General features: G+C 36.9%; 1 protein-coding gene across 4 annotated transcripts in view; it reads right to left on the bottom strand.

The window, feature by feature from the left end:
- Window positions 1-11,533: 11,533 nt before the first annotated feature.
- TMEM168 (transmembrane protein 168) overlaps window positions 11,534-24,423 on the bottom strand; it is a 56,547-nt gene continuing 43,657 nt past the window's right edge. For all 4 annotated transcript variants that reach the window (XM_053716718.1, XM_053716717.1, XM_053716716.1 and 1 more), the window contains exons 5-6: window positions 19,155-19,429; window positions 11,534-12,473 (exon numbers count right to left, since the gene is read on the bottom strand). In XM_053716718.1, the coding sequence (XP_053572693.1) occupies window positions 11,926-12,473; window positions 19,155-19,429 (823 nt within the window). In that variant the 3' untranslated portion in view covers window positions 11,534-11,925. The remainder of the gene's footprint in view (window positions 12,474-19,154; window positions 19,430-24,423) is intronic.

The following is a 24,423-nucleotide window of genomic DNA, read 5'->3' as shown; positions in this document are numbered from 1 at the left end:
TCCACATTCACATGCTTTAGTTAAAATGTTTATCCTACTTTTAATACCAAATTGTGTGTTATTTTTAGTGTGAGACCCAGCCTAAGTGAATGCATCCAGTGCTACTCACAGCACTCCACTTGTAATCTAGCGCTTTACTGGGCATTATATTTTGATTCTAATATTTCTTTTATTAAAGGGCCATAATACCCAAATGTTTAAACACTTGAAAGTGATGCAGTATAGCTGTAAAAAGCTGACTAGAAAATATCACCTGAACATCTCTATGTAAAAAAGAAAGATATTTTACCTCAAAAGTTCCTCAGTAGCCACATCCCATTGTAAAGGATTTCTAAGCAGCATATTAGAATGTCTGTCCCGGGACAGCTGAAAGGATTAGCCTTGTGCACTCTCATGTCATTTCCCTATTCAGTGTAACAATGAAATCTCATGAGAGTTAAGTCAAATCTCATGAGATCACAGTAAAAGAGTTCATGACCTCAGCACTGCTGATGCCGATTGGCTGCTGTTCATTTCTTCTTTTTTTTTTTTTTTTTTTTTAACCTACAGCTGGGAGCAGCTGAGTATAACTTTTTACACAGAACTTACTCTGCTGAGCTGAGGAGGTTGTGAGGTAAAATATCTTCCTTTTTTACATAGAGATGCTCAGGTGATAGTTTCCGGTCAGCTTTCTACAGTTATACTGCATCAGTTTCAAGTGATTTAGCATACGAGTATTAGGTCCCTTTAAGTAACAAAAAAACTGGTCTTGTTCATAAATCAAATTTGATAGTAGCACTAATATGGCAAGAAAACATCCACATCTCAGAATCCATGAACCCTTTAGACAGCAGGTAAATCTCTGGCTCTGAGAGCATCACAAAAACCAACACTGCTTGAAGAAGAAAAAAAGATACCCAAGTCTATAAAGAAGTCTGCAAGACCCTACTTTCAAAAGTATTTTACTATGAGACAAACATAATAAACTGGCAAAATGTAAGTATGTATATTGAAACTGAGACCTTCTCTGGATGCTATTAGAATAGCAGAGAAAATCTATTTAGTAAGCCCAAGGATTCTTATTGTCATTTATTGGAACCTGAATGAAACCCAAAATGGTATTCCTGTTATTCTTTATGTCTTACAAATTATATTCAAGTGTTTTAAAAATAAGTTTTTTTCTGTGAAGGAGAACCTTATTTTGAGTATGAGATAAGAAAGATGAGATAAGAAAATATTAATATTCTGAGAAAAAATAATCTTAAAAACCATCCTAATACAGCCTTATCTTGAAATAAGAGGTCAAAATATAAGCGTACCTAACTCTGAAAACCATACCAACAGTCAAAAATGTTGCCAATAAAATGATCTAAATGATAAAGAACATTCAATGCCATAAAGGTAGAAAATGTAAGGAATAGACAAGGTTTCCTATGAAAAACTCCAGTGTATACACCAGATGGCAAATGCCCACCCAAGCAATAAGCTGGTCGCATAAACTATACTGTCAGATAACATCCAGAGAAAAAAGGCTTAGGAGCCCAGGGTAGCTGAACAGCAGGAAAACCAGAGGTATAACAACAACTATATATATTTTGTTGCTTATGTTTTAATTCTCTTTAACATGTGTATATATAAGAGCATGCGATGTTAAAAATTCATAGACATTGCAAATAAATATATAATAATATTCATAAATACGCTTATAAATAAAAAAAAACAGAATATGCAGTAGTTACAAATCCATTGCTCCATTTTTCATCATACTTTTCACACAAAGAAAATATTTTAGTTGGGGACCTCATCACAAACCTGAGGTCATAAAAAAGTTTTGGGGGAAATAGATATCAAACTATACTCCAAAGAGCTTTTATTTTTTGTTTATATTCATTTTACAGCATTTATCAATAATTTAAATACAGTGCAGAAAGGGTCATTTGTTAACTATTACACATTTAAAAGTGTGCTAATTTTCCTTAATACCAGTGCATTCATTTAAAGGGTTACCAGATAGGTCATATAATTTAAACAATAACATTAGAGATATATATCTGCAAAGTTACTTTTTGAAGCAATATTGCAAATGCTGGTTGTACGGTGATTTTATATTCATAAATTTATACATAGTATACAAAATACATAGTTCAAATAAAAGGTAAAATATTTTATTTACATTTACACAAATAACTTTTTTTTTATCAAATACATTTTTTTTTTATTTGAACCAATTCCGGTTCTAGATCAGTTACAAAAAAAAAAAAAAGAATATGTGAGCAATACAAGCAGTCAACACTATATTGTGGACGTTTTAGTAAGAGGTTTACAAGTAAATTCTAACAAACAGGATGAATGTCTAAACTTTGTTGCATAGGTTTGAAATGAATATGATGTACGACTGATGAACAGATGAAACAGCCCAGAAATATTGTGCAAACTTAAATAATATTGTTTGCATCCCTTACATGTGCATGCCATGATGATACAGTTAGTAATGTAATAAAACCATGATTTTAAGGTACAGTCTAGGCCAAAATAAACTTTTATGATTCAGAAAGGGCATGTAGTTTTAAACAATTTTCCAATGTACTTTTATCACCAATTTTGCTTTCTTCTCTTGTTATTTTTAGTTGAAAGCTGAACCTAGGAGTTCATATGCTAATTTCTTAGACATTGAAGGCCACCTCTTATCTGAATGCATTCTGACAGTTTTTCACCACTAGAGTGTGTTAGTTCATTTGTGTCATGTAGATAACACTGTGCTCACGCACGTGGAGTTACCTAGGAGTCCGCACTGATTGGCTAAAATGCAAGTCTGTCAAAAGAACTGAAATAAAGGGGGCAGTTTGCAAAGACTTAGATAGAAGGTAATCACAGAGGTAAAAGTGTATTAATATAACTGTGTTGGTTATGCAAAACTAGGGAATGGGTAGTAAAGGGATTAGCTATCGTTTAAAACAATAAACAAATTCTGGTGTAGACTGTCCCTTTAAAGCAATTCAATGAAAAGAAAAAGAAAGTGTTTTGTAAGTGCAAACTAATGTAAAATGATATTATGCATTTAAACAAAGTCAAATTATTTTAATATACTTATCAAAGTCACATCCCTTTGGTTTTGATATTACATCAACATGGATATTTATGAAGTATACAAATAAGAAATTCTGAGAAGAATGAAAGTTTTAGAAAACTTATTTCTAAAACGTGCATTAAAAAAAAAAAAAAAAAAATCTAAATGCAGTGCTTTGGGACATGAAACCCACATTTTTTTATGATTCAGGTAAAGAATACAATTTTAAACAACATTCCAATTTACTTTTTTTTTAAATTTGCTTCATTCTTCAGATATCCTTTGTTGAAGAAATAGCAATGCATATGGGTGAGCCAATCACACGAGGCATCTATGTGCAGCCACCAAACAGCAGCTACTGAGCCTATTAAGATATGCTATTCAACAAAGGATATTAAGACAATAAAGCAAATTAGATAATAGAAGTAAATTAGAAAGTTGGTTAAAATTGCATGCTCTTTCTAAATCATGAAGAAGAAAAAAAAAGGGTTTTATGTCCCTTTAACTCTCTGGGAAAAAAAAAAATCTTACTTCATTCATGTAAAAACACTACACATTCTTGAATGTCTTTTTTAGCTGCCCACAAATACACACAACCATACATTACTCCTGTGTCAACTGTAAATTCCTTTGCCCTTTAAAAAAAAAAAAAAAAAAAGACAAATATTTTAAAGCTAGTTTTATGGACATTTAAAACTGGTTAATTTGAATGTGCTTTTAAGAACTGTTGTTCCTCGCAAATGCATTATTTTATGCACATAAAATAAAAAATGTAAAGAACTTACCAGTTTATTTCTATTATCAAAATTTGCATCATTCTTTTGGTATTCTTTGTTGAAGGAGCAGCAAATGAATCTTAAAGGGACATTAAACCCAAAATGTTTCTTTCATGATTCAGATAGAGAATACAATTTTAAACACCTTTCCAATTTACTTCTATTTAAATTTGCTTCCTTCTAGTGTTATCCTTTGCTGAAAGGTTTATCTAGGTAAGCTCAGAAGCAGTAAAGAACCTAGGTATTAGCTGCTGATTGGTGGCTGCGTATATATACTGATTGTCATTGGCTCACCCATGTGTTCAGTCAGTAACCAGTAGTGCATTGCTGCTCCCTCAAAAAATGATAGCAAGAGAATGAAACAAATTAGATAATAGACGTAAATTAGAGAGTTGTTTAAAATTTCTATTTTGTATCTGAATCATGAAAGAACAATTTTGGGTTTCACGACCCTTTAAGCCAATGACAACAAGTATATATATATATATATATATATATATATATATATATATATATATATATATATATATATATATATATATATATATATATATATATATATGCAGCCACCAATCAGACGTGACTTGCTGCTCCTAAACCTATCTACGCATGCTTACCCAAAGAGCAAAGTAAATGAGATAATAGAACTAAATTGGAAAGTTGTTTAAAATTGCATGCAAATTAACTGCAAAAGGGATGCCATGGGTATCTAAAATTGGACAAGATATGGATACTGCAGGGTACAAGAGAATGAGAAAAAATTACTAATAGGCATTGGCTGCACAAATATGTAAAATAAGGTATATGGAGTTAAATATCAATGCCTGGTTAGTACGAAACACTGCTCACCTTTAAAACTTTCCAAAAAGGTTTATATGATAGAATACTAATAAATAAGGTGGTGCAAATTAATGCAGTTTCTACTCAGTGTGCCTTGAGTGACTATTTGGTATATATATATATATATATATATATATATATATAACATAATTTATGCTTACCTGATAAATTCCTTTCTCCTGTAGTGTAGTCAGTCCACGGGTCATCATTACTTATGGGATATTAACTCCTCCCCAACAGGAAGTGCAAGAGGATCACCCAAGCAGAGCTGCTATATAGCTCCTCCCCTCTACGTCACACCCAGTCATTCGACCGAGAACCAAACGAGAAAGGAGAAACTATAGGGTGCAGTGGTGACTGGAGTATAATTAAAAAATTTAGACCTGCCTTAAAAAACAGGGCGGGCCGTGGACTGACTACACTACAGGAGAAAGGAATTTATCAGGTAAGCATAAATTATGTTTTCTCCTGTTAAGTGTAGTCAGTCCACGGGTCATCATTACTTATGGGATACCAATACCAAAGCTAAGTACACGGATGACGGGAGGGACAGGCAGTATCTCTATACGGAAGGAACCACTGCCTGAAGAACCTTTCTCCCAAAAACAGCCTCCGAAGAAGCAAAAGTGTCAAATTTGGAAAATTTGGAAAAAGTATGAAGAGAAGACCAAGTTGCAGCCTTGCAAATCTGTTCAACAGAGGCCTCGTTCTTAAAGGCCCAAGTGGAAGCCACAGCTCTAGTAGAATGAGCTGTAATCCTTTCAGGAGGTTGCTGTCCAGCAGTCTCATAGGCTAAGCGTATTATGCTACGAAGCCAAAAGGATAGAGAGGTAGCAGATGCTTTTTGACCTCTCCTCTGTCCAGAATAAACGACAAACAGGGAAGAAGTTTGTCGAAAATCTTTAGTTGCCTGTAAATAAAATTTCAGGGCACGGACTACATCTAGATTGTGCAGAAGTCGTTCCTTCTTTGAAGAAGGGTTAGGACACAATGATGGAACAACAATCTCTTGATTGATATTCTTGTTAGTGACTACCTTAGGTAAGAACCCAGGTTTAGTGTGCAGAACTACCTTATCTGAATGAAAAATCAGATACGGAGAATCACAATGTAAGGCTGATAATTCAGAGACTCTACGAGCCGAGGAAATAGCCATTAAAAACAGAACTTTCCAAGATAACAGCTTGATATCAATGGAGTGAAGGGGTTCAAACGGAACACCCTGTAAAACGTTAAGAACTAAGTTTAAGCTCCACGGCGGAGCAACAGATTTAAACACAGGCTTAATCCTGGCCAAAGCCTGACAAAAAGCCTGAACGTCTGGAACTTCTGACAGACGCTTGTGTAAAAGGATGGACAGAGCTGAGATCTGTCCCTTTAACGAACTAGCAGATAAACCCTTTTCTAAACCTTCTTGTAGAAAAGACAATATCCTAGGAATCCTAACCTTACTCCATGAGTAACCCTTGGATTCGCACCAGTGTAAGTATTTACGCCATATCTTATGGTAAATTTTCCTGGTAACAGGTTTCCTAGCCTGTATTAAGGTATCAATTACTGGCTCCGAAAATCCACGCTTTGATAAAATTAAGCGTTCAATTTCCATGCAGCTTCAGAGAAATTAGATTTTGATGTTTGAAAGGACCCTGAATTAGAAGGTCCTGTCTCAGAGGCAGAGACCAAGGTGGACAGGATGACATGTCCACTAGATCTGCATACCAGGTCCTGCGTGGCCACGCAGGCGCTATTAGAATCACTGATGCTTTCTCCTGTTTGATCCTGGCAATCAAACGAGGAAGCATCGGGAATGGTGGAAACACATAAGCCATCCTGAAGGTCCAAGGTGCTGTCAAGGCATCTATCAGGACCGCTTCCGGGTCCCTGGACCTGGACCCGTAACGAGGAAGCTTGGCGTTCCGGCGAGACGCCATGAGATCCATATCTGGTTTGCCCCAACGTCGAAGTATTTGGGCAAAGACCTCCGGATGAAGTTCCCACTCCCCCGGATGAAAAGTCTGGCGACTTAGGAAATCCGCCTCCCAGTTGTCCACTCCTAGGATGTGGATCGCTGACAGGTGGCAAGAGTGAGACTCTGCCCAGCGAATTATCTTTGATACTTCCATCATCGCTAAGGAACTTCTTGTCCCTCCCTGATGGTTGATGTAAGCCACAGTCGTGATGTTGTCCGACTGAAACCTGATAAACCTCAGAGTTGCTAACTGAGGCCAAGCCAGAAGGGCATTGAGAACTGCTCTCAATTCCAGAATGTTTATTGGAAGGAGACTCTCCTCTTGAGTCCATGATCCCTGAGCCTTCAGGGAATTCCAGACAGCGCCCCAACCTAGTAGGCTGGCGTCTGTAGTTACAATTGTCCAGTCTGGCCTGCTGAAGGGCATCCCCCTGGACAGATGTGGCCGAGAAAGCCACCATAGAAGAGAATCTCTGGTCTCCTGATCCAGATTCAGCGTAGGGGACAAATCTGAGTAATCCCCATTCCACTGACTTAGCATGCACAATTGCAGCGGTCTGAGGTGCAGGCGTGCAAAAGGAACTATGTCCATTGCCGCTACCATTAAGCCGATTACCTCCATGCATTGAGCCACTGACGGGTGTTGAATGGAATGAAGGGCACGGCAAGCATTTAGAAGCTTTGTTAACCTGTCCTCTGTCAGGTAAATTTTCATTTCTACAGAATCTATAAGAGTCCCCAAGAAGGGAACTCTTGTGAGTGGTAAGAGAGAACTCTTCTCCTCGTTTACTTTCCACCCATGTGATCTTAGAAATGCCAGTACTAACTCTGTATGAGACTTGGCAGTTTGAAAGCTTGACGCTTGAATCAGAATGTCGTCTAGGTACGGAGCTACCGAAATTCCTTGCGGTCTTAGTACCGCCAGAAGAGAGCCCAGAACCTTTGTAAAGATTCTTGGAGCCGTAGCCAACCCGAAGGGAAGAGCTACAAACTGGTAATGCTTGTCTAGGAAGGCAAACCTTAGATACAGGTAATGTTCTCTGTGAATCGGTATGTGAAGATAAGCATCCTTTAAATCCACTGTGGTCATGTACTGACCTCTTTGGATCATGGGTAAGATTGTCCGAATAGTTTCCATCTTGAATGATGGAACTCTGAGGAATTTGTTTAGGATCTTTAAATCCAATATTGGTCTGAAGGTTCCCTCTTTTTTGGGAACCACAAACAGATTTGAGTAAAACCCTTGTCCGTGTTCCGACCGCGGAACTGGATGGATCACTCCCATTAGTAAAAGGTCTTGTACACAGCGTAGAAACGCCTCTTTCTTTATCTGGTTTGTTGACAACCTTGAAAGGTGAAATCTCCCTTGTGGGGGAGAAGCTTTGAAGTCCAGAAGATATCCCTGAGATATGATCTCCAACGCCCAGGGATCCTGGACATCTCTTGACCAAGCCTGGGCGAAGAGAGAGAGTCTGCCCCCCACCAGATCCGTTACCGGATCGGGGGCCCTCACTTCATGCTGTCTTAGGGGCAGCAGCAGGCTTTCTGGCCTGCTTGCCCTTGTTCCAGGCCTGGTTAGGTTTCCAGCCTTGTCTGTAGCGAGCAACAGCTCCTTCCTGTTTTGGAGCAGAGGAAGTTGAAGCTGCTCCTGCCTTGAAATTACGAAAGGCACGAAAATTAGACTGTCTAGCCCTGGGTTTGGCTCTGTCTTGAGGCAGGGCATGGCCTTTACCTCCCGTAATATCAGCGATAATTTCTTTCAAACCGGGCCCGAATAAAGTCTGCCCCTTGAAAGGTATGTTAAGTAGTTTCGATTTAGAAGTTACATCAGCTGACCAGGATTTTAGCCACAGCGCTCTGCGTGCCTGAATGGCGAATCCGGAATTCTTAGCCGTAAGTTTAGTTAAATGTACTACGGCATCAGAAATAAATGAATTAGCTAGCTTAAGGGTTTTAAGCTTAAGTGAAATCTCATCTAATGTCGCTGAGTCAAGGGTGTCTTCCAGAGACTCAAACCAAAATGCTGCCGCAGCCGTGACAGGCGCAATGCATGCAAGGGGTTGTAATATAAAACCTTGTTGAACAAACATTTTCTTAAGGTAACCCTCTAACTTTTTATCCATTGGATCTGAAAAGGCACAGCTATCCTCCACCGGGATAGTGGTACGCTTAGCTAAAGTAGAAACTGCTCCCTCCACCTTAGGGACCGTTTGCCATAAGTCCCGTGTGGTGGCGTCTATTGGAAACATTTTTCTGAATATAGGAGGGGGTGAGAAAGGCACACCGGGTCTGTCCCACTCCTTAGTAATAATTTCAGTAAGTCTCTTAGGTATAGGAAAAACGTCAGTACTCGTCGGTACCGCAAAATATTTATCCAACCTACACATTTTCTCTGGGATTGCAACTGTGTTACAATCATTCAGAGCCGCTAACACCTCCCCTAACAATACACGGAGGTTTTCCAGCTTAAACTTAAAATTTGAAATGTCTGAATCCAGTTTATTTGGATCAGATCCGTCACCCGCAGAATGAAGCTCTCCGTCCTCATGCTCTGCAAATTGTGACGCAGTATCAGACATGGCCCTAGCATTATCAGTATACTCTGTTCTCATCCCAGAGTGATCTCGTTTACCTCTAAGTTCTGGTAATTTAGACAAAACTTCAGTCATAACATTAGCCATGTCTTGTAAAGTGATTTGTAATGGCCGCCCTGATGTACTTGGCGTTACAATATCACGCACCTCCTGAGCGGGAGATGCAGGTACTGACACGTGAGGCAAGTTAGTCGGCATAACTTCCCCCTCGTTGTCTGGTGAATGTTGCTTAACATGTACAGATTGACTTTTATTTAAAGTAGCATCAATGCAATTAGTACATAAATTTCTATTGGGCTCCACCTTGGCTTTTGAACATATTGCACAAAGAGATTCCTCTGTGTCAGACATGTTTAAACAAACTAGCAATTAGACTAGCAAGCTTGGAAATACTTTTCAACTAAATTTACAAGCAATATGTAAAAACGTTACTGTGCCTTTAAGAAGCACACCAAAAAACTGACACAGTTGAATAAAAATGAACCGGATTAGTTATATGAACCAAATTTAGCAAAGGATTGATTAACCCTTAATATCAGAAAAAACGTATAACAATTGACAATATAAGCGTTTTTATCACAGTCAAGCACAGTCTCACAGGTCTGCTGTGAGTGATTACCTCCCTCAAAACTAGTTTTGAAGACCCCCTGAGCTCTGTGGAGACGTCCTGGATCATGCAGGGAGAAAAAGACTGTGACTGAATTTCTGATGCGTAGTAAAAGCGCCAAAATAGGCCCCTCCCACTCACACTACAACAGTGAGGGAAGCTCAGTAAACTGTTTTAATTTAAAACAAACGACAGCCATGTGGAAACAAAAGCCCAAAACCATTTTCACCAAGTACCTCAGATAATTAAACGATTTAACATGCCAGTAAACGTTTAAAATCTAATATATGAAATGTCATAAAAAAGCCTGCTGCTAGTCGCTCACACTGCAAGTTAGGCTAAAAGTTATATGCATATAGTATTTTCCCAGTGAAGTGCCATTCCCCAGAAATACTTAAGTGTAAACATATATACATGTCAGCCTGATACCAGTTGCTACTACTACATTTAAGGCTATACTTACATTATATCGGTATTAGCAGTATTTTCAAAGTCAATTCCATTCCTTAGAAAATAATATACTGCAACATACCTCTTTGCAGGTGAACCTGCCCGCTGTCCCCTGATCTGAAGTTACCTTACTCCTCAGAATGGCTGAGAACAGCAAACGGATCTTAGTTACGTCCGCTAAGATCATATACAAAAAACTCAGGTAGATTCTTCTTCAAATTCTGCCTGAGAAGGAAACAACACACTCCGGTGTCGTTTAAAATAACAAACTTTTGATTGAAGATATAAAAAACTAAGTTTAATCACCACAGTCCTCTCACACATCCTATCTATTAGTTGGGTGCAAGAGAATGACTGGGTGTGACGTAGAGGGGAGGAGCTATATAGCAGCTCTGCTTGGGTGATCCTCTTGCACTTCCTGTTGGGGAGGAGTTAATATCCCATAAGTAATGATGACCCGTGGACTGACTACACTTAACAGGAGAAATATATATATATATATATATATATATATATATATATATATATATATATATATATATATATATATATATATATATATATATATATGTGTGTGTGTGTGTGTGTGTTTCAAGTGTCCTTTTCGGTAAATGATGTTTTAATAGTTAACTATATGTACCCTCTTAAATGTGTATTTTGTATTAAATACAATGGGTAATAATTCCTTACTGTTATGTAAAACAACCTAAAAGGGTAAGGGCTAATAAACCAAAGTTAATATATTTACTTCGCATTTATTTTTTCAAATGTATTATTTTTTCAAATTGATTGTATTTATTTATATCTCCTACAAAGGAAATATATTAACTGTTGGTATATTAGCACTTACCCTTTTAGGTTGTTTTACATAACAATAGCGAATTATTACGCATTGTATTTAATACAAAATACACATTTAAGAGGGTACATATAGTTAACTATTAACCCATCATTTACCGAAAAGGACACTTGAAACACACACATATATATATACATATATATATATATATATATATATATATATATATATATATATATATATATATACACATATATATATATATACATACATACACATACACATATATATATACATACACACACAGTATATACCAAATAGTCACTCAAGGAACACTGAGTAGAAATGGCATAAATTTGCGCCGCCTTATTTATTAGTATTTCTGCAAAAATATGTAGCTGTAGGATATACGTAATTTCATCAAACTTTATATGCATATATAACAATGGTCATTAAAAATATCAAACCAATAGCATTTAATTGCTTAAAAAAAGGTTGATAAATTATGGCACTTGCATTAATAATTTCAACAATGACATCTACAAACAGTTTATAACTTATATATAGAGTCTCTGTACATATCTATCGTCTTTGTTTTTTTTGCTTTGTTTTTTTTAAAAAGCAGAATACACGGACCAGTAATCTGGTCATTATCGTCAGGAGAGTCACAAATATCAGTAACAAAATGCAATTTGATTAACAGTATTCTCCCTGTTATAGATGAGAAGTGGAGCGGCTGCTGTATTTGTACAAATTCTTACAGGTTAATATAAAAATATATAAAACATACATTTGTAAAGTTTACTGCCATAAGTAATTCAATTTACTTATCTTTGGATGATAATTAGGATTTAACTAGCTTAAATCCTTGACCGGTGTCAAGCACTGATGGAAGAAACCAATTGAGTTTTAACCTTTTTAAGCATTTGTAACAGACTTTGCAAAACCAGAACATGTTAAGTGTCCCGCACCAATTCGCTAAATGAACAAGTGGGTATGTCACACGAGGAAAATAAATCATCCAGTGCTTAGTAACATCACTCCCGGTTGGTAAATGAAGAGTGTAATCACTCCAATGTTTTGACACCCCATATACCGCTTTTACAGTACGTCCCTTTTCAGACCAACTTATATTATTGTCAGGGTTACAATTATACTCCACCCATTCTTTAGTGAAATCTCCCAGTTGAGGAGGATCTGCTTCTTCAATGTCCACAACCCTGGCCATCTCTGCTCCTTGGACAGCGATGTACTGATCATTAACTTTTCGAACCTCTTTAACCCATGGTAGAGAGCTTTCAGTGTCTAATACAATAATAAGTCGGGAACAAAAGGCACTGTTTTTCTCTCTCCACCATTCCAGAAGTGTTTCAAACCGTAAAGTTTCACCACCTGTATGTAAATAGAAGGGTACATTTAAAAAACAAACAAAAAAAAAAAAAAAACACAACACACTTACAATGAACAAAAATAAAATGGAAGCAATTGTCCTTTACAGATTGATACGCAATACATCACAGGCATATGTTTAGATATTCAAGAGAAACATTCTTCATACCCAACCACACAATTTAACATGAATTCTACATGAGCTGCAAGTCTCTTCCCAGATTTTGATCACCAATAATATTAAATAAATAAATAATAAAAACAGCAAAGAACTGTGTATTTTGAGATACAACAATCTTGATAGCTAGTTTAGCAATTTTAAAACAACATCAAACTGAGGAGACTAAACATCATGGAGACAGTTAAAAGCTGTTCACAATCAAAACGCTCAATATAATTCATGTTCACTGCATATTTTATTGTACTTAAAGGGACACTAAACCCCAAATTTTTCTTTTGTGATTCAGATAGAGCATGCAATTTTAAGAAACTTTCTAATTTACTCCTATTATCAAATTTTCTTGGTATCTTTATTTGAAATGCAAGAATGTAAGTTTAGATGCCGGCCCATTTTTGGTGAATAACCTGAGTTATTCTTGCTTATTGGTGGATAAATTCATCCACCAATAAAAAAGTGCTGTCCATAGGTCTGAGCCAAAAAAGAAGCCTAGATGCCTTATTTTTCAAATAAAGATAGCAAGTGAACGAAGAAAAATTGATAATGGGATTAAATTTGAACGTTGCTTAAAATTGTATGCTCTATCTGAATCATGAAAGAAAAAAATTGGGTTCAGTGTCCCTTTAAACCTTGCACAAAATGAGCTGCGCATAGTTTTGTCAGTTTGGGACATTTCATTATAAGCTCTGATACATTGCTATTTAAGTTAAAAAAATAAAATACAAAATGAAATACTAACAACTTATATGTGTCGAGAACCAGTGACATTTTGTTCAGCAGAAAGGTGCTCTATTCCCTGTGCTATTTAGCCACTTAGCAATTTCATTAGCAGTTTTTATTTTATAATGGCAACAAGCAGAGAAGTACATTTAGCCACAAAATGAAAATGTGTTTAGTGACGAGCTTTGTAGAGTACTTAAACATCATGCAACAAAATAAAAAAACAAAAAAAAATATAATTGTTAAAGTGCTTTCAGAGTCACTGCCCATAGTTTTGTTGGGGAAACCCCAGGGATAAACCTCCAGTGTTGTATATTAGGACCACTTTCAAGAGTATTGTACAGAAAGGAGTCAGCCCTCCTTTCATTACAATTGTTTAATATACACATTACCCTGCCTTACTCTAAATAGGTAGAAACTGAACTGAAGCAAGAAAAGGAATAATGTACTTAGGAGTACTCACACTGCAGATTTCTAGGGGATAGTTTAACCAGTCTAAGTACTCAGTGGCCTCACTGTACTCACTAGGACTGACAAGATTTTACAAGAGTGAGACAAATCTTTTTTTAAGTTATTTGTTCATAGAAAATAATTTTCAGTTTAGAAATACTGGCAGACTAGATGGCCCTTCTAGCTCTTGTTTGTGCTCAAAAACGTACATTTGTGTGTATTCTTTGTACTTGGCCCATAAAAGTCCTCATTTTGAATATTTTGGTTTTGCTATTACAAGTCTCCTAAGTATGCATAATATATTGACTTTCCTGACAAATGTATATTTTAATTTACAGAAAATTAAACAAAATAAAAGGTAGGTTAGGAGAGTGGTAATATTTTATTTTCGCAATTTTATTAGCTCTCTCTAGAGGTCCTAGAATGGCCCAGAACAAAAATAAATAAATAATTAAAGAACGAAAAGACTAATGACAGTCTGTTCCATCTGTCACAACACATTACTAATATACTATGCAAAACTATATTAACAAATAACCTCTAGCTTTGCCTCAGTCTGTGAAGACGCCGCTCAGAAGATGTAACAGATAAAATCTGTATGCAAATAATAAAAAGACTAACAGAAGACTTGATAAGTAAAAAAATAAAATATATATATATATAGCTGTGTTTTGTAGGTAGTTGCGCCTAAAATGGTAGAGAGGTGAAAAAGCACTTGCAGTCAGTCTGATGATTGCTGCTGATAGGGGTATTTCACTTCCTCCGGAGCCAGATGAAAAGTTAGTAGTTTGTAGAAACACCATCTCTATCAGCGCTTCCAGGAGACGTTCCACATGTGCATGTATAGGTGCAACGGAAATAAATCTCTCTCCAATAAGTTAAATAGTTTGGTCAGCAGGGTACCTTTCTTAGTTTGGTTTTTACAGGAGTGGTTGTTGTGTAGGTAAATGCGGTGCGTGGATTGCTAGAAGCATTAATTAATTAACCGCTGCACCTATACAAGCACATGTGGAACATCTCCTGGAAGCGCTGATAGAAACACCATCTCTACAAACACACACACATATATATATATATATATATATATATATATATATATACACATATACACATATATACATATATCTATATATATATATATATATATCTATATATATATATATCTCTATATATATCTCTATATATATATATATCTCTATATATATCTCTATATCTCTATATATATATATCTCTCTCTCTCTCTATATATATATATATCTCTATATATATATATATACACTGTGTGCAGAATTATTAGGCAAATGAGTATTTTGACCACATCATCCTCTTTATGCATGTTGTCTTACTCCAAGCTGTATAGGCTCGAAAGCCTACTACCAATTAAGCATATTAGGTGATATGCATCTCTGCAATGAGAAGGGGTGTGGTCTAATGACATCAACACCCTATATCAGGTGTGCATAATTATTAGGCAACTTCCTTTCCTTTGGCAAAATGGGTTAAAAGAAGGACTTGACAGGCTCAGAAAAGTCAAAAATAGTGAGATATCTTGCAGAGGGATGCAGCACTCTTAAAATTGCAAAGCTTCTGAAGTGTGATCATCGAACAATCAAGCGTTTCATTCAAAATAGTCAACAGGGTCGCAAGAAGCGTGTGGAAAAACCAAGGCGCAAAATAACTGCCCATGAACTGAGAAAAGTCAAGTGTGCAGCTGTCAAGATGCCACTTGCCACCAGTTTGGCCATATTTCAGAGCTGCAACATCACTGGAGTGCCCAAAAGCACAAGGTGTGCAATACTCAGAGACATGGCCAAGGTAAGAAAGGCTGAAAGACGACCACCACTGAACAAGACACACAAGCTGAAATGTCAAGATTGGGCCAAGAAATATCTCAAGACTGATTTTTCTAAGGTTTTATGGACTGATGAAATGAGAGTGAGTCTTGATGGGCCAGATGGATGGGCCCGTGGCTGGATTGGTAAAGGGCAGAGAGCTCCAGTCCGACTCCCGCCAGCAAGGTGGAGGTGGAGTACTGGTTTGGGCTGGTATCATCAAAGATGAGCTTGTGGGGCCTTTTTGGGTTGAGGATGGAGTCAAGCTCAACTCCCAGTCCTACTGCCAGTTTCTGGAAGACACCTTCTTCAAGCAGTGGTACAGGAAGAAGCCTGCATCCTTCAAGAAAAACATGATTTTCATGCAGGACAATGCTCCATCACACGCGTCCAAGTACTCCACAGCGTGGCTGGCAAGAAAGGGTATAAAAGAAGAAAATCTAATGACATGGCCTCCTTGTTCACCTGATCTGAACCCCATTGAGAACCTGTGGTCCATCATCAAATGTGAGATTTACAAGGAGGGAAAACAGTACACCTCTCTGAACAGTGTCTGGGAGGCTGTGGTTGCTGCTGCACGCAATGTTGATGGTGAACAGATCAAAACACTGACAGAATCCATGGATGGCAGGCTTTTGAGTGTCCTTGCAAAGAAAGGTGGCTATATTGGTCACTGATTTGTTTTTGTTTTGTTTTTGAATGTCAGAAATGTATATTTGTGAATGTTGAGATGTTATATTGGTTTCACTAGTAAAAATAAATAATTGAAATGGGTATATATTTGTTTTTTGTTAAGTTGCCTAATAATTATGCACAGTAATAGTCACCTGCACACACAGATATCCCCCTAAAATAGCTATAACTAAAAACAAACTAAAAACTACTTCCAAAACTATTCAGCTTTGATATTAATGAGTTTTTTGGGTTCATTGAGAACATGGTTGTTGTTCAATAATAAAATTAATCCTCAAAAATACAACTTGCCTAATAATTCTGCACTCCCTGTATATATATATATATATATATATATATATATATATATATATATATATATATATCCACTTGGTAGATAAAGACCTGCACTCCAACCCTCAAATATTTGAGTGAGCAGCCACCAGGGTGCTATATCAAAGATATACAAAAACAGTCACTAAAAAGATAGCACTCACTGGATTTAAGAATAAAACTTAGCTTTTATTGTAGAATTTTCAAAGATTAAAACGATCCCATGACGTTTCGGTGCCAACCAGCACCTTTATCAAATGGTTCAAACAGGTTTTTCCCTGTGGATGTCAGGCTTTGTCATCTACCTGAAGGAACTGTTTATTTTTAAATCCAGTGAGTGCTATCTTATTAGTGACTGTATATATGTACAGTATATATATATATATATATATATATATATATATATATATATATATATATATATATATATATATATATATATATATATATATATATATATATATATATATATACACACACACACATATACTATATATACACATAGAACACAGAAAAAGTCCAGCACTCACTTACAAGCTCACAACTAAGATAAAAAGTAACAATGGAAGAGTTAGTTACTGCATCTGGCCAAATGAGACAAGCCCAGGTACCACGTCAAGGTCTCTTCCAAAACCTGGGTCCCTAAACAGCCACACAATGCAGGCTCACAGTCAAACAAACGGGTAAAAAATGAAGGGTGCGCAGGCTTATGTAATCTCCCCAGACATATACAAAACACGAAAGGGGACAGCACTCTCATGCTGGACTGGGTACACTTCTCATGACCCTGCAACATGCACAGCTTAATTTTTTTCCCAGTTTGTTTTTTTGTAATTTACCCATTTGGGACGTGCACCCAGACCTGTCTGGGGTTAACTGCCTGTGGCTCTGTAGACGGTGCAGCCTCGGGAAAGTGCTGTTTTTGCACCCAGGGCTGTGCATGTTGCAGGGTCATGGGATGTGTACCCAGTCCGGCCTGAGAATGCTGTCCCCTTTCGTGTTATATACATACATACATACATAAATATACATACATACACACACACTATAATTGCGTTTGTAATGTCTGTCGCCAGTTGCCCACGCATCCTCAAAGGAATGTTGGCAGAGCAAAGCAGCCAACAGAAACCTAAACTACCCATTGCCCGATAAGGGGCTTTTCCCTTAAAAGGGCATTCAGCTCTTTTTCACTGCCCTTAAAAGGGCATTCAGCTCTTTTTCACTGCCCTTAAAAGGGCATTCAGCTCTTTTGAAATTTGCACAAAAAAACCCTAATCTAAAAAAACAAAACCCCTCAAAAGATTAAAAAGAAAAAAAACCTATCACTAAAGCCCCAAATAAGTACTCACGGTTTCAGAAGTCCGACAGAGGTGGTCTTCTTCCAGGCGGGTCCATCATCTTCAGCAACAGCAAAGGCGGCGTGGAGCGGAGGTCCGGAGCGGTCTTCCCAGAAATTGAGATCCTCGGCGGCAGTCCTCGGCGAAGAGGTTCCTCTTCATGCGATCACCGCCGCACACTGAAGAATGAATTCAAGGTACCCCAAATTTATTATTCCTATTTTAGTAGCTCTAATCTTATTGGCTGTTTTGAAAAATTCAGCAGCCAATAGAATGAGAGCTAGTGAAATCTTATTGGCGGATTTGAACAGCCAATAGGATTTTAGTAGCTCTAATCCTATTGGCTGCTTCGAAAAATGCAGCCAATAGGAATGCAAGGTACCCAACTTGATTGCGGTACCTTGCATTCAATATTCAGTATACCACAGAAATCGGATGAAGAGGAGCCTCCATGCCGCCGACCACTGCCGAGGATCGCCACATCTGGGAAGACTGCTCCGGACTTCTGCTCCGCTGTGGATGAAGATGATGGACCCACCTGGAAGAAGACCTTCTCCGCTAGACTTCTGAAACCGTGAGTACCTATTTGGGGCTTTAGTGAAAGGTGTTTTTTTTAATTTTTAAGGTTTTTTTTTTTTTTTTTTTTTTTTTTTTTAAGATTAGGATTTTTTTGGGCAAATTTCAAAAGAGCTGAAGTGAAAAAGAGCTGAATATGAATAGGTTTATTAGTGTTAGATTTTTTTTTGGCGGGGGGGGGGTTCACTGTTAGGGGGGAATTTGTTTATTTTTAATATAACAGAGCTGTTTAACAGCAATGCCCTACAAAAAGCCCTTTTAAGGGCTATTGGTAGTTTAGTATTAGATTAGGGGGTGTTTTTATTTGGGGGGGGGGTATTTTTATAGGGGTATTAGTTTAGGTTTAATTGTATTTATTTTGATAGCTTTGTTTATTTTTTTCAGTATTTTTATTTTTTATAGCTTGAGGGGTTGTATTTTGAAAACATAGATTGCCCTCTGGGCAGTTTTATCAAATATATTTTTTTTGGTGTTCTTTCATTTCGGTGTATATGAAGTATCTTCAGAAGTGTGAAATCATCTTTTATGCATACTACAGAATTAAAACCACTTATAGATTTCACAAAATATCAATGAATAATCTTACCAGCTAATGCCCATTCGCCAGAGCTATGGGAGTGTCCACTATAGTATATTATGTAGGTATCATGCCTAGGTCCATCTGATGTTCTTAGCTCCAGAAAGGATTTCAGCTTTGTATGAAGAGTGTCAAAATTAAGCCCACTTGTAGAATAGTCACAACCATAGGTTTCTATCATGTGTGTAGCAAAGAATCTCTGGATAGAGTTAAGCATCCCTGTTGATCTCAAATTTAATTCCTGTACATGTTCTGGAGGAAGGAGCATGGGTTGTCCATTAGGGCTAAAATACAGAAAGAGAGAATACAGTTACAATCTTAACTGCGTGTGTATAATATAAATATAAATATATATTTAATGGGGCAAGGAGAGGGAGGGTGTAGTCCTATTTTTTAATCTCTATACAAATGGTTATTTATAAAATGATTCACCTTATTCAAGGATTGTTGATGCAGACCCTCAAATTAACGTTTTAAACACTTAAAAAGAGAGATAAGTGAAATGGGTATGATTAAACCTCTTTCCAAAAAGTAAGGGAACTTAGCACTCTTTTTGCATTAAACCATAAGTTCTTTTATTATTCATATAAATGCATCTCCCAGACACAAGTAAATTCCCACATGACATTGGAACTAATATATCTATACATATAAGTGAATCTAAGTGCTTATTAAACCACTTACTTCAACACATTTCATATAAACACAACACTTAATATGTCCCTTTAAGACCTTATAGCATATTTGAATAGGCACATATCGTCCATTGCTCATATTGGATTGTTAACCTCAAATTATCCAGGCACGGTTAGTTCATCATCCAAAGAACTAAATACAAAAACCATTGGGATTGTCCATCCTGTATTTTTTGCAAAACAAAGCAGTTATATTCAAAAACTGTATTGAGCCAACTTCACAGCTCACTTGAATGCTCTATCATCAATCAGAGCTGTTTAACACACTCTAGCATTTTGCTTCAAAAGGGCTGTTTACAGATCTTGCTTGCAGGCTTACAAAGTGCAATCAAAGTACATAACCGCTCTTTAGGTCAAACTGCACCCGCTATCCACCTCCTCTTACCGGATCCGTGGAAATTGCAGGCAGTTATTTGGATCATCAGAAGTACAGACCTCCAAGATGCACCGCTCTCATGGTGAACAGTCTCCCTGAAGGTTTTCCCAGCATGCTCTTGGGTCTGACGTCACCGCCCTCTGCTCACTGCAACCAGGTGTAGTGTTTTCAAGCAGGTGGGTGATACAATCCGGGGGAGTTTACCAGCAAATCAAAGTCCAGTTTCATTCTTAGCATGTAGAGGCTACCTTCCTCGGCTCCCAAACAGGATGATGCTATGTATTAAAGTGCCATCAAAATAGCATATAGGGTCTCAGCAAGCCAACGCCATGTACGTTTCACCCCTTTGTAATCATCAAATGGGGCCTCATCAGGGCTGTATTGCTAGACACCTGTGTGCCTTCCTTTATACATCCTAAGCCCAATCCTCAGGCAACTCATCTTTTCTCTTTCTTAAAGGGACATTTACTAACAATATATTTACACGTTTTTATATTAAGTGGCAAGTGATAGCGTAATCCTACTTGGTTCTGAAAGGCATATGTACATATCCAATATTTTATCTCAATAATATAAGTCAATTTATTACTGATAATCCAACATCATTACTTACTGTGTATATATATATATATATATATATATATATATATATAACATTTTTAACATAGACCTTTCTTTCTAAATCATTATACAAAACTAGCGAAGTACATTTTATCATTCAGGCCCAATGGGCGTCTTGTCCTTAATCTGTATATCCACATTGCCTCTTTCTGTAATAAGATTTTATAAACATTGCCTCCCTTACCATGGGGTCACCTTTATCTATAGCCACACATTTTAAGCTTGTTGCTTAAATTTAAATAAAAAGGATACAAATGTTGCACAACACATTGCCTCTTTCCATAACAGTGAAGCAACAAGCCTAAAATTCGTGGGTATCGATAAAGGTGACCCACATGGTAGGGGAGGCAATGTTGATAAAATCTTGTTACAGAAAGAGGCAAGGTGGATATACAGATTAAGGGCAAGACGCCCATTGGTCCTGAATGATAAAATGGACTTCGCTAGTTTTGTATAAATGATTCAGAAAGAAAGGTCTATGTTAAAAATTAATTGTGTGTGTATAATATATATATATATATATATATATATATATATATATATATATATATATATATACATATATATATATATATATATATATATACACACATACATACAACACACATATATACATACACACACACAGTAAGTAATGATGTTGGATTATCAGTAATAAATTGAGTTATATTATTGAGATAAAATATTGGATATGTACATATGCCTTTCAGAACCAAGTAGGATTACGCTATCACTTGCCACTTAATATAAAAACGTGTAAATATATTGTTAGTAAATGTCCCGTTAAGAAAGAGAAAAGATGAGTTGCCTAAATATTGGGCTTAAGATGTGTAAAGGAAGGCACACAGGTGTCTAGCAATACAGCCCTGATGAGGCCCCACTTGATGATTTCAAAGGGGTGAAATGTACATGGCGTTGGCTTGCTGAGACCCTAGGGGCGTGATCCGATATACGGCGCAAGTTTCGGCGCAAGCCCGTAATTTCACCTCGCACATTGGGGTATTACATATATTTCGCCGGCATTTCCTAAGTGCCGTTAGTCGGATAAACTAGCGATGTCCAGAAATAAGCGTAAGTTTTCTGGAGTCGCCAGTGACTTACGGCACTTTAGAAACTGCCGGCGCCTAATAAAAGTAACTAAAATTTTAAATCTCCCGTAACTGTCTAACACGCCTCCCAAAAATAAACCCCACACATATACCCCTATATCCGCAATCCCCCCTCTCACTACTAATAATAAATGTATTAACCCCTAAACCGCCAAAGCCCACACCGCAATAAACCTATTCTAGTATTAACCCCTAAACCGCCATAGCCCACAACACAATACACCTATTAAAGTATTAACCCCTAAACCATCGCCAACGTCACCGCCACTATAATAAAGTTATTAACCCCTAAACCAAACCCTAACACCCCCTAACTCAACTATTATTTAAATAAATCTAAATAATATTACTATTAATAACTAAAGTATTCTTATTTAAAACTAAATACTTACCTATAAAATAAACCCTAAGATAGCTACAATAATTAATAATTACATTGTAGCTATATTAGGATTTCTTTTTATTTTACAGGCAACTTTGTATTTATTTTAACTAGGTACAATAGCTATTAAATAGTTAATAACTATTTAATAGCTACCTAGTTAAAATAATTACAAAATTACCTGTACAATAAACCCTAACCTAAGTTACAATTACACCTAACACTACACTTTCATTAAATTAATTAAATAAATTAAATACAATTAGCTAAAATTAAATACAATTAAATAAACTATAGTACAAAAACAAACACTAAATTACAAAAAATAAAAAAAAATTACAAGAAGTTTAAACTAATTAAACCTAATCTAAGACCCCTAATAAAATAAAAAAGTCCCCAAAATAATAAAATGCCCTAACCTATACTAAATTACAAATAGCCCTTAAAAAGGGCCTTTTGCAGGGCATTGCCCCAAAGTAATCAGCTCTTTTACCTGTAAAAAAAAAAAAAAAAAAAAAAAAGAACAATCCCCCCCCAACATTACAACCCACCACCCACACACCCCTATTCTAAAACCCACCCGATCCCCCCTTAAAAAAACCTAACACTACCCCATTGAAGATTACCCTACCTTGAGCCGTCTTCACCCAGCCGGGCACAAGTGGTCATCTGATCCGGCCAGAAGTCTTCATCCGATCGGGGCAGAAGAGGACATCCAGACCGGCAGTAGTCTTCATCCTATCCGGCAGAAGAGGACATCCGGACCGGGAGACGTCTTCATCCAAGCGGCAACTTATATCTTCATCCATCCGACAAGAAGCGGCTCCATCTTGAAGACATCCGGCACGGAGCATCCTTCCAGCACGACGGATTAACGACGAATGACGGTTCCTTTAAATTACGTCATCCAAGATAGCGTCCCTCGAATTCAGATTGGCTGATAGAATCCTATCAGCCAATCGGATTGAAGTTCAATTCGATTGGCTGATTGGATCAGCCAATAGAATGCGAGGTCAATTCTAGTGGCTGATTAAATCAGCCAATATGATTTTTCCTACCTTAATTCCGATTGGCTGATAGAATCCTATCAGCCAATCGGAATTCGAGGGACGCCATCTTGGATGATGTCACTTAAAGGAACTGTCATTCGTCGTTAGTCCGTCGTGCTGGAAGGATGCTCCGCGCCGAATGTCTTCAAGATTGAGCCGCTCCTCGTCTGATGGATAAAGATAGAAGATGCCGCTTGTATGAAGACGTCTCCCGGTCCGGATGTCCTCTTCTGCCCGGATAGGATGAAGACTTCTGCCGGTCTGGATGTCCTCTTTTGCCCCATCGGATGAAGGCTTCGGCCCGGCTGGGTGAAGACGGCTCAAGGTAGGGTGATCTTCAATGGGGTAGTGTTAGTTTTTTTTTAAGGGGGGGTCAGGTGGGTTTTAGAGTAGGGGTGTGTGGGTGGTGGGTTGTAATGTTGGGGGGGGGGGGGAAGATTGTTTTTTTTTACAGGTAAAAGAGCGGATTACTTTGGGGCAATGCCCCGCAAAAGGCCCTTTTAAGGGCTATTTGTAAATTAGTATAGGGCAGGGCATTTTATTATTTTGGGGGGCTTTTTTATTTCATTAGGGGGCTTAGATTATGTGTAATTAGTTTAAACTTCTTGTAATTTTTTTTCTCTGTAATTTAGTGTTTGTTTGTTTTTGTACTATAGTTTATTTAATTTAATTGTATTTTATTTTAGCCAATTGTAGTTAATTAATTTAATTTATTTATTGATAGTGTAGTGTTAGGTGTATTTGTAACTTAGGTTAGGTTTTATTTTACAGGTAATTTTGTAATTATTTTAACTAGGTAGCTATTAAATAGGTATTAACTATTTAATAGCTATTGTACCTAGTTAAGATAAATACAAAGTTGCCTGTAAAATAAAAATAAATCCTAAAATAGCTACAATGTAATTATTAATTATATTGTAGCTATCTTAGGGTTTATTTTATAGGTAAGTATTTAGTTTTAAATAGGAATCATTTATTTAATAATAGTTATATTATTTAGATTTATTTAAATAATAATTAAGTCAGGGGGGTGTTAGGGCTAGACT

Source organism: Bombina bombina, chromosome 6 (assembly GCF_027579735.1).
Source record: "Bombina bombina isolate aBomBom1 chromosome 6, aBomBom1.pri, whole genome shotgun sequence".
In the NCBI taxonomy this organism is placed as follows: domain Eukaryota; kingdom Metazoa; phylum Chordata; class Amphibia; order Anura; family Bombinatoridae; genus Bombina; species Bombina bombina.
The sequence above is the reverse complement of the archived record's forward strand: the minus strand, read 5'-3'. Positions and strand labels throughout refer to the sequence as shown.